Here is an 11,765-nt window from a genome sequence, read left to right as displayed (position 1 = left end):
TGATCAGATCATATGCTCATCCGGACGATCGTAAAAATCATTAATATTCAGAATTTGGTACCTTAATCATTGTCAAAGATGTGTAAACATAGCCCGCTAGAGGTTCAGCCGAAAGCCATATATTTAAGACAAAATAAGGCATTTATATGAATTTGTAATATATATACTGACAGTATATAAATTAGCTACATGTATTTGGATGCGGCTTCAACCTCGTCAATGCTACTGGTTTTTTTTTTGGTTTTTTTTCCCAAATTTCGTCATTCAAAAATACCAAAGGACAATTTGAATGACTTATCCTTCACTTTTAAGCAATTTATAAACAATTTTATTATTTTTTTTACACTTTCGCTGGGATCACTGAATGGGACTTTAATTCTTATTGTCACGGTCATTCGATGATACAAATAAAAACATTACATGTTAAATTCAGCGTTGAAAGCATCTGAAAGGAAATGAAAACAAATCATTCCTTTTACATGAACTTTTTATTCTGTTGTTTTTGTAGTTACCAATTTTCCATTGTGGGGAACTGTGTGGGCTGTTGGACTCGTGTGTACATTTTACTGCACAATTGTAAGTAACCATTGAGCATTATTAAAAGATTTAAGTAAGTTATGAACAACCCTATGCGGTATCTATAATGTTGTCCAAAAATATCTGATTGGAGTGAAACAAATGTTGAAAGTATACACTGGAAGAATACCATCTCATATCATTATAAGTGCCCACTTAACGTATACCGCCACACACACAAATTGCATCACACTTAACGCACATCCCACCACACTATTCAAAAACATACCACATCATACTAGGTCTATATAGCACCTGATAACCCAATATCAAACCTAACCAACCCATACCATCACACAACATCACACCTCACCACATCCAATCCTCACATCCGCAGGTACGAACACACCCAACATTTATACATTACATTACACTACTCACATATTGTTAATCAGAACATTATTAACCCAACACCACAACAGGCGGAATTAAGGAAAATAGCTCTGTCAGTAATAAGGTGAGGGAGGGGCGCTCTGTAAAGGCGGTACTCGAGGAAGCATGTTGCCGTATCTGGATCAGAAAATGTTGGAAAGATTGGGGTAAAAAGGTTTTCAGTGTATCAGATAATTTTCCTAACCTTGCTAAAACTTACTTAGACAAAAACCAAAGTTAGAAAATGGGAGTAGAAAAGGGAAGAAAGAACAAATATAACAGAAACCAGTATAGAGAGACAAGCAAGAAAGGAACAAAAATGATGCATAATTATTTGAAACTTTTAAACTAATTCACACAAGCAAAATGAAAACTCACTCAGAAATTTTCGCGACTCATGATGCAGTTCGAGGAAATAAGTAAATAATACACAATGAAATCAAACCGAAAGCCAGAAAGAAAATAACACGGAAGACAGACATGAGGAAGTGAAAGAAGAATAAAGAGATTTTTAATTTTTAATGGAATAGAAAAAAATAAGAGGTATGATGAAAGGAAATGAAACGAAACAAAAGTTCCATTTTTTGAAATTGTTTCGTATCTGTATCGTGTACTGTTTCCCTTTTGAGAAAGGTGTACGCCAAGGCTGTCCACTTTCCTCTCTATTGTTTCCATTATCTATTGAAGTTTTGACCTGTAAAATTAGAAATGATATAAAACTTCCCTTCAGAATTGTTATGAAACGGAAATATAATGCAGACGATATTACAGTATCTTATATCACGTAAGCGAGATGACGGTCAAGTGTGAATTTTCAATTGTAATACAAACTGTGAATTGGATTTTGTACAGCAAATCAAAGAAAGTTCCTTTTTTGTAACCCAATTAATTGTGTTAAATCACTCGGTGTACATTTTGCAGTACAACGTATATGCAAATGAGATACCTGAGAACGGGGAAGTAACGAAGATAAAAACTACTATTCAAGATTGAAAAGGGAAAAACCTGACAATGAATTGGTTTTGTCAAAGAGTTTACTCTCCTCGCAACTAACATATACAGTAAGCCAAAAAAATTAAGGTACCAGTTATGTTCACCCCTGTATATACTAAACAAAGACAGATATGTCATAATCAGAACCAATAGCCAATAGCTGAATCTTTTAGCTCGAATTTAAGACCTCATTTGTTGAAATTGTTCTAGAAATAAAAACAAGATGATCCAAATGCCCAAGGAAGATTCGAATTTAAATGTTGCAGTTTGCGCCATTGCATGCTCTATTGATTCGTACACGTTTTTAAATCAACGAAATGTATGTCAAGTTATGTAAAGAAAGTTTTGTAATTTTAGGGGGTATTTCTTTTGAACCCTGTATGAACGAAGAAACAACATGGTTGGCTTTTTCAGCGTAAATCTTGCATTATTGTCTACCCATAATATGTGTTCATTTCATTTATGCTATATAAAACTTTCAATGAACTTATTGTCATACATCTATCCTGTCATACAGGGTGGCCTCAAAGCCGTGATATGGACAGACGTTCTTCAGCTGACAGTAATGATAGCAGGATTCCTTATGATCATAATTAAAGGAACTATTAATGTCGGTGGAGTGTCGGAAGTCTGGAGGATTGCAGATGAAGGGGGAAGGCTTGATTTTATCCAGTAAGTAGCATTAATACAGTACAAGAGAAATCGTTGAAAATCGTAAAATTTCCTGATCCAATTCTTGTAAACTTTATAGCATATTCTATTACCCCGACCCATTATTCAAAATCGCGCACTGTGGTTTGTTGAAACGCGTCACGTGAAAGCCCACTAATTAGCGATAAAGTGACCAGGGCAACGAACTTTATGTTCTTCTATAATCAAAGCGCACAGCACACCTGCTTATGTAGGGGAGAATGGAATGCCAGGGGTGTGTTATTGTATATGTGCATACCTGCTTATAGGGGAGAATGGAATGTTAGGTTGTATTATTGGAATGTGCATACGCTTTGGCTACGCGTAGGCGCTCCACCTTGAGGTAAACAACTTGAAATATTTGGGCAAAAATGTGATATTTTCTCTTTAAATCGCACTATTTTGTGGTAATAGAATAGAAATAAAGGGTGCAGCATTATCCTTTACACGCAAATAATGTGTCCTCGGCAGTAAAAACGTTTAAATAATGGGTTCGGCTGCGCCTCACCCATTATTTACGTGTTTACTGCCTCGGACACATTATTTTCGTGTAAAGGATCATGCATTACCCTTTATTTCTTAAGTACATGTAGTTTTGAGAAACGATTTGGTCAATCTGTGTGAGAAAGGTACTACTTTGATTTATAGGTATAATGGTATCAGACAATAGCGATATCTAACTAAGCTGCGAAATAAATCATTCTAATGCGTTGGTTTGTGGAACGAGTAATAATTATTACCTAATTTTCTGTATGTTTCTGTTATTTTACCATTCCAGTTTTGAGGCTGATCCTCGAATTCGTCATACGTTTTGGTCCGTCTGCGTTGGAGGGACTCTACTTTGGTTGGCCATATATGGCGTGAATCAGTCACAGGTTCAGCGATACATCAGCTGTAAAACAATTAATCACGCTCGTGGGTGAGGACACCAAAAGAAACCGTGAAATGCGTTTAAATTGTATTACAACTTCAAAATATTGAAGAATCAAACATTCTGGATTATTTGAAACGTTGGGTCTGATGGACTGAGATATCCAAATAATAAGGTTGAATACTGTATATGACGTAATTAATTAATTTAGACATTGGTTTTACACCAAACATACGTTACTTCGAATAAGTCAACTCCAATGCCAAAACAACTTCATAATCTTTCTACAATCTACAGTAACTTATTCTAATATCATTTTCATCGTTCATTTTCAGTGCTTTATATCTTAACATGCTTGGTTTGGGAATCGTATTATCTGGTGCGTGCATGGCAGGCTTAGTCATGTACGCACAATATCCTGGATGTGATCCCTACACAGCAGGATGGGTCAACGCAACAGATCAGGTATTTGTAACTGTATGTTTATATATTACATGATATATAACTCATACAAACATTATTATCATTTCATACACTCCTATATCAAAGCAGCCAATCAGAAAAGCTGTTAGAAAAGTACGAAACATGCATTGATTATGTATATTGTGAACTCCGCATACTACTCGCAGTGTTTCGCGCGCGTTCGCGTCGCGTAGGATTGATTCATTTTTCGGGCGGGTTGATGCATTTATAATTGGTTCTGTTTTCCAACATTTTTAGTGAGAAGTTGTTATATAAAAAAAGTAAAAATCACGTGGTTTTTTCTTCTCGTGTATGAAATAGATTAATAAACTTGTATTAAAAAAAAAAAAAGGAAGGTTTTTATTTCAAACTCTAATCGTGACCCGCTAGAATTGTACATTAAACACACCTAAACAGACACAATGCAATTTGCAGGCAGCAGCTTAATCAGCGCCAATATTGCAACATTGAAACAAACAACTATACAAACATCCAATCCATCCCAACCACATCCCCCCCAAGTAGGCAATGAGGATAAAGTGCCTTGCCCAAGGACACAACACGTTGGCACGAGCGGGGCTCGAACTCACAACTTATGTATTATGAGTCGGGCGCCTTATCCACTCGGCCACACGTGCTCCACTGTATTACTTATTGCTCGAGAAATTAGACAAAATAATGCACTTGCGCTGATGTTGATGCGTCTAATGCACTCCCCCCTTCGGGGCTCGTGCATTAGACGCATCAACATCAGCGTGCGTGCATTTATTTGTCTAATTTCTCTCCCAATAAAAAATACGCATTCATTAACCTATAATTGATTGGTCAATTACTATTGAATGTTTTTGCTATTTATGGAAAAAATAACTATTGTCCATTGTACTGACTCACATCTACCATGGCAACGCTGACAGACGCGGGTGTATATCGCCAACGGTGACCATGTCGACTCGTTAATTATAGGTGTGGGTGTCGCTTGTAAAATAAATACAATTTGTAATAATTTTTTCACAGCTTGTTCCGTACCTAGTGATGGATATTTTAGGCGATTTTCCAGGACTACCAGGACTTTTTGTCGCTGCAATGTTCAGTGGTGCACTCAGGTAGGTCTAATTGACATTTTAACTAAATCCCATAAGCCCTTGCGAGTACACATGAGAACTCGTCATTTTACGTCACGCCGATCTGCGCCGAGGCGCACATTGTTTATCGAACATCGTTATTGTCTCGGTCCCAGCCGGTTTGTGTTCCTCCGTCACTAAACAAACCGTCTGGCGAGAACCGAGACAATTGGTTAACGATGTTCCAAATGAAAAGGTTTTCAATTGGCTATGGAACCCATATGGCTGATGAATTAAGGCGTGACGTGTGTAAGTATTTTGTAGATACCGCAAACACAAAATGTACGCTAGCTTGCAGCCACTGAGGCGCCAATCGCCTGTATCGCCTTTCATGTCAGCGACTCGCAGCGCGTACTCACATACATTGTGTTGATTTTACACCACCGCATGGCTGTCCATCAACTTGCCTCATTTGGCAACTTCATATTTTACTGAGTTAATTCAGCCAATCAGGAAAGACGTACTATGAGGTTGTCGCCAGACGGTTCATTTAGTGACGAAGGAGCACAAATCGGTTGGGACCGAGACTAACATCGTTTCTGCGCATTGCAAGTCGGCGTGACGTCAAATGACGAGTTCTCATGTGTAGGCATACTCGCAAGGGCTTATGTGATTTACCGAAAAGGTCAATTAAAACGACAGTAACGTTTAAAAATTGCTCTATTCATTTTATAACGACAGTAACGTTTAAAAATTGCTCTACTAAGTTTCTTGGTTCTCTTCTAAAACGTCGATTGAAAATAACAAAATCCGCAATCATCTTTACCATTTTACCAGCGATTTATCGATCATAACTATTCTTACTTGGAAATGGTTAATGGAAGTCTTTATTTGTTGATCCCAACAGTACGGTGTCATCGGGTCTTAATTCTCTGGCCGCGGTAGTAGCAGAAGACGTTGTGAAGCCGTTCTTTAATCCTAGTGAAACGAAGTATACCTGGATCACCAAGGGGCTTGGTATGATATATTGTTATTAATGTGAAAGATTGTACGAACTCCCCGTCTCATTGCTCTGCGTACTAGCCATAGGCATCAACATAAAAAGTTTCGAGATATTTTCAAAGGATATTAAGAGCTATCTTGTACTGAGATGTTGATATGTCTATGGCTCGTGCATAGATGCATCAACATCTCAGTACGCGAGCATTATTTTGTACAATTTCACTCCCAACAATTGATACTCATTTGCTAACCTTTAATTAATAACAATGAGCGACAAGGGTCTGCCATAAGCAACCTCCTGGTCTTCCTCTCAATCAAACGTGCCCGCAAACTTGCTTGTAGTTCTTATCCTATATACCATTACCATGGGGTCCACTCATCCTTTAGATGTCAGTGCTTTTTTTGCCACTTTTGTTGGGCCCTGGCAGCCCTTGCTCGCTGGTCTAATTTTGCTAATTTTTTGAAATGCCTAATGAATAATAAATTAATTAATTAAAAGATTCGATAGTTTTCATATGTGCTTACTATCGAGCGCTTTTTAAAACATGAAATTGTTTTACTAACTGAGCTAATGGGGTTGAGACACACATTTGCATATTTACTTGTTCGTATATAACTATGTGTATCGATGATTTGCTCCAAACCATTTACACTTTTGTGGATGGGCTCTTCATATTTGTGCTCGATAGTAATAACATATGCTAACTATCAAGTTTTTACGGTAATTTAATATAACCCATTAGTAATGGGTCCCCCAATTTAATCAACCAAATCAAACTCATTTTATAAATCTGTTTGTACACGTGTTCTTGTTGTCATTGATAGCCTTGGCTTATGGTGTTCTTTCTATTTTGATGGCTTATGTTGCTGCTGCTATGGGAGACGTGTTGTCCGTAAGTTGTAGGAACATCTATTTCATAATCTAACTTCTTTTTCCCCATTTTAGTCACCTTTGAATTCCCCTGGTATGTTACAAAAACAAATTAAACCATTTTGTGACCATTTTTCGGCACCACGACGTAATGTTTCATCATCTCTGCGTTTAACTTACAGTTTGTCGAATTCTTCTCTTTCAGCGCGTTTTTCGTGCAGTGTGTGTATGATTTTTCCCGCCCAGCAACCTTTTATGTTTCACTTGTTTTATAAATGTTTGTTCAGTCGCAAAAGTCAGGTGGATAAGGGTAGACTCTGTCCCTTTTCAGCATGTTCAAGGGAAATGAAGATGAGAAAGATGAAACCTTATCATTAATCACCTCCTCCCTTTTTTCTAGATTATTGACACAATGCCCCTTTCCTATATAGGAATAGCGATATCAAAAAACAGCTTTGAGATGTTGACCACTTTTATTTTTTATCCAGGCTGCTCTTACTATATTTGGTATGATTGGCGGCCCTCTGCTGGGGTTGTTTACATTAGCCATGTTTTTCCCATGGTGCAATTCAACTGTAAGTATTACTTTACTATCAATACCAAGTATTCTGATTTCAATTTCTAGCTTTACATTTCCTCTTTCTACTGTCCCTGTCTCGTCTCCGTTTGTCATCTCTTTCATACCTTCTTACTCTCTTCCCCCACTTCCTTACTTTTCTGTGACCCTTCTTTTCTGTCACAATCTTGATCTCTATTCCGTTTATTTTTACTACACATATTTCATTTAAATACATTTTAACACAAAATGTAATACGAAACTACATTAAGTATAAAAATTGATTTAAACAAGTTTGAATTGACTTTCAGCACATAAAATCCAAATAACCTTGAATTTTCGATGTGTAACACACATCTTCATCAAAAGAAGTCCTCTGGTGATGTGTTGAACCCTTTTGGTGACCTTTGGTGCAATGAAATGAATACAGAATAATAGTAATATTCATGACAAATTTCCTTTCAGGGTGCTGCCATTGGTTTGCTTGCAGGTCTCGGTTCTCTTTCTGGGTTGGTATCGGTGCTATTATGAACCCGCCACCAAGTTCGAAACTCTTCTTGACGATCGAAAACTGTACGTTCCTACGACTACACCACTACCGTACACGACAACACCTCAACCCATGACATCACCGTGGACTCCAGAACCACCGTTAGTATTTTTTGTGTCTTCATGCACTTTGTGTCAAAAATTGATTATATCTGCATTGTAGGAAGGTACATTATGTCCGATAGAGTTATTTCCGACGTTCGTTCCTACTGCCACTTATACGAATGAATGAATGAATGAATGAATGAATGAATGAATGAATGAATGAATGAATGAATGCATGCATTAATTTATTTATTTATTTATTTATTAATTTAATAATTTCATTATTTATTTATTTATTTATTTATTTATTTATTTATTTATTTATTTATTTATTTATTTATTTATTTATTTATTTATTTATTGTTTAATTAAGGAGGATTTCGTGATCCTAGCATCCTCTTTTTATGACATTTTTCAGTACATATTCACGAAAAAAGCTTATTCCCAAAATTGCGTTTGTGATTTATGCATGATTATGTGTATTACACTGCTCCAATTTGACAATATTTTTGCTAAACGAATTAATCTGGCAGAGGTTCCAGTGGTATAAAATCTCAACTTTTTTTGACGAGGCTGTAGATCACGAAATGCCTTTTTAGTTCGTCCATTCACTTATCCATTAATTAATAATTAATTCATTCATTCATTCATTCATTCATTCATTCATTCATTCAATAAATCATACATTAATTTTAAACAAATTATTTTTGCAGAACTGGTCTAGAAGATTGGTGGTACGGTATGAGTTACTTGTGGTACAGTGGAGTGGCTGTTGCGTCGGTAATTGTCTTTGGGCTAACAGTTAGCTTCATAACAGGTATTTAAATAGGACTATACTAAAATGCAGTAAACCTTTGACGAGCGCGTATTGTAAGGATACATCGCGTATTTACTGCGTTGCACGCACTTGTCTCTGATTGGCTGCTAAGGCGATATGTTGTTGCTGAGTGGAAATTTATGAATGAACTGTGCGCCGTACGCGTTGTTAGCGCCGAATTTGCAACATCACGGTAGTCGCGCTCGTCAAAGTTTTGCTGCATTTGACTATATGTCGTTAATCACTTTGTTTACCATACAAAAACTATCAATTGAAATACATGGCTTTATTTTAATTCCGTCAACCGTAAGGCATTCCTACGTCACGTAATCAATAGTTTACATCACACTGATTCAAATAATGCACTTTATGATGCATCCATTACAATGCTCTTTTCCCGGGGGCACTTCAATATGAAATGGATATAGGTGTAGGGCTGGCACTTTCGCAGTAAGGGGCATTCGGTGAGAGCAAAATGTAAAAAAAATATGGGGTCATTGGGTGAGAACGTGACCTTTTTTAAATGTAACCTTTGGTAGGTATGTTCATAAAATTTTGAAGTTCAATATTTTTAGCTGATAGTTCTTTCATTTGAGAGAATCAAATTACCTAAACAATAAGGGGTCAATCATGTTTCTAGTGCATATACTTTTGAAGTTACAGACAAAAATAGTGTCACCAAATTGACCAACATTTTGTGTGTGAAATTGTGACAGCAGGCACATGTACAATGTACACTACTGTATGTGACCCCAGATGACCTCCTATTCTTTACTGTAAGAAAGCTGTTTTGGATGGTCTTGATTTACACACAAATTGCTTTTGAGCTAAATCGAGTGTCAACTTGGTGGAACATGGATTGCACTATGTGATAGTTTATGAATCCAGTATCATGCCAGTACCAACATAAGTCAACATCACTTAGGTTTTGGTTGTCAAAATTAATTTTTAGTAATTTTTTCCATTGAGCCCCACAGTAAAGCCATTTTTGGACTGTACAGGCACATTCCACTTCCCTATGGACGAATAGCGCCACCTATAGTGTGTGATATGAGCCTGACTACCTTTGGGTGAGAGCCGAAACAGCGCCACAGAAACCTTGAACATTGAATTTCTAGTTCTAAATGGCTTAAATTTCAAGTTTTTTCAAGTTTAGGTGACAGCGACGCTGAAAAGGGGGTCTAAACAGCCCTACATACGCGTCACCTTCAAAGTTGGAGTGCCTCCCCTCCCGCACATGGCTATTTTATTCACATTTAAAACAGAAAACGTCATTTGCATACCATCACACGTATGTAATATACAAATATATAATGAGGATATATTTTTTAACAGGTGCACAAAAGCCTAGTGAGCTAGAGCCTGGTCTCATCTCGCCAATCTTTGATATTGTCATGTGTTGTCTGCCGGCAAAATGGAGGCGATTTCTATGGTGTGGGGTGAGACATGATGAGAATAAGTTCCACGAAAAGGAAGGGTCACAGGCTGAATTCGTGGTGAGTCAAATGTAGCTAGGTTGTGAATGTTTCAGAGGATGTTTAAAGACATTTCCATAACCCAATTGGGTTTCTGACCTCACCGCAGTTTTCATAAGATTTAAATTTTCAAACATAAATCTGAATGATTTCAAACTCAGATCATTTATACATAAATTTAAAATTGGATTACTTACTGAAATAAGAGTGTAGACAATTATAAAAGAATCAGTCAGTATCATATTAAATTATTCTGATACATCAGGAAGTAGGTTTCGAAAACAATGCGGTTTTACTTATTAGTGTCTTTGATTAATTTTGCAGACAGTTGTAAAAGACCAACCCAATGGTTATCTGCCTAAAATTGAAACATCAGATGTCGGAGTTGGAATTGATGAAGAAGATAAAGAATATTTCCGAGTTAACCGGAAGAAGAAGGTCGACACAACTATCGAGGAGGAAAATGAGGATAATGGAGATGCATCAACAAAACTATAACATCACTGATCATTTGATGAATGTGTTTTGTGTGTGGGTGGGTGAGAAGGGGTGGGGTGGGGTGGGGTGGGGTGGGGTTCTTTGTGTTGGGTGTATATGTCTGGTGGCGCCGGAGTGTGTATGTTGGGGTGGGGGTGTGTGTAGAGATGTGAAATGTGTGGTGTGTACGGGGAAGAGTGTGATGTGTTAGGGGTGTAGCGGGTTTTTTTTGTGAAGGTGTGGGGGTGTGTGTGGAGTGAGGATATGTTGGTGGGGTGTGTAATAATTTTATACAAGTGTGTTGAATATGATTAATTTTAACCACGCAATTAAAAAATAATAACATAAGATTACAAAAATGTATTTTAGACACTTCTTAGGTTACATTTCATATTTTATTTCGTAATAAAGATATCACAGGAAAGTAGAAAACACATTGATTTTAATTTACTCTTTAATTGTTTCAAAATTTACAATAGTTTACAGTAATAATATTAGTGTAAATTTTGACCAATTCACACAAGCAATTGAATTAACACTCACGTGTAATTTTCGTGGCTCATCCAAGCTCACTTCTTCAGCACTTGTGGATTGCTGGTACTAGACGTTGTAGCGCGAATCGGATCACGTGACCTGGGTATTGATCCCAAGGCACATGACCCGATTAACTTCTTGTAGGCGGGGAGGGGGAGGGGTACAGACCCATGTCTTTGTTGAGATATGGATTAGCGGCGGCGATATAAATGGCCTCCTTCACTCCCCTCTGGTACCATTTAGAGCCTGTGTCTAAAATTTGCATTTCTTGAGGATCAAAGGTGTGTTTGGCAGCTTTCATGTGGGCACCAACAGGTGACGCTTCGCGTTTGTGCTCAGATACACGCTTGGACAGTGAACGCTCAGTTTTGGGAAATCCTGACACTTGATGTTATTGTCCCAGTGCGATCCAGA

The 11,765-nt window shown here is 37.3% G+C and overlaps 2 protein-coding genes across 2 annotated transcripts; both read left to right on the top strand.

Moving 5' to 3' along the window:
• Positions 1-3,473: 3,473 nt before the first annotated feature.
• Positions 3,474-8,072, top strand: LOC140169777 (sodium-coupled monocarboxylate transporter 1-like). Its single transcript, XM_072193082.1, has 7 exons — positions 3,474-3,550; positions 3,838-3,967; positions 4,979-5,067; positions 5,933-6,042; positions 6,853-6,920; positions 7,387-7,473; positions 7,920-8,072. The coding sequence occupies exons 2-7, from the start codon at positions 3,854-3,856 to the stop codon at positions 7,983-7,985; spliced, it is 534 nt and encodes a 177-aa protein (XP_072049183.1). The 5' UTR covers positions 3,474-3,550; positions 3,838-3,853; the 3' UTR covers positions 7,986-8,072.
• Positions 8,073-8,076: 4 nt separating this feature from the next.
• LOC140169239 (sodium-coupled monocarboxylate transporter 2-like) lies at positions 8,077-10,872 on the top strand. Its single transcript, XM_072192495.1, has 4 exons — positions 8,077-8,105; positions 8,762-8,865; positions 10,201-10,361; positions 10,665-10,872. Exons 1-4 carry the CDS (start codon positions 8,077-8,079, stop codon positions 10,836-10,838), a joined length of 468 nt encoding a protein of 155 aa, XP_072048596.1. The 3' UTR covers positions 10,839-10,872.
• The last annotated feature ends 893 nt before the right edge of the window (positions 10,873-11,765 follow it).

This window comes from Amphiura filiformis, chromosome 14 (assembly GCF_039555335.1).
Source record: "Amphiura filiformis chromosome 14, Afil_fr2py, whole genome shotgun sequence".
Taxonomy (NCBI): Eukaryota; Metazoa; Echinodermata; class Ophiuroidea; order Amphilepidida; family Amphiuridae; genus Amphiura; species Amphiura filiformis.
This window is presented reverse-complemented; position numbering and strand designations above follow the sequence as displayed.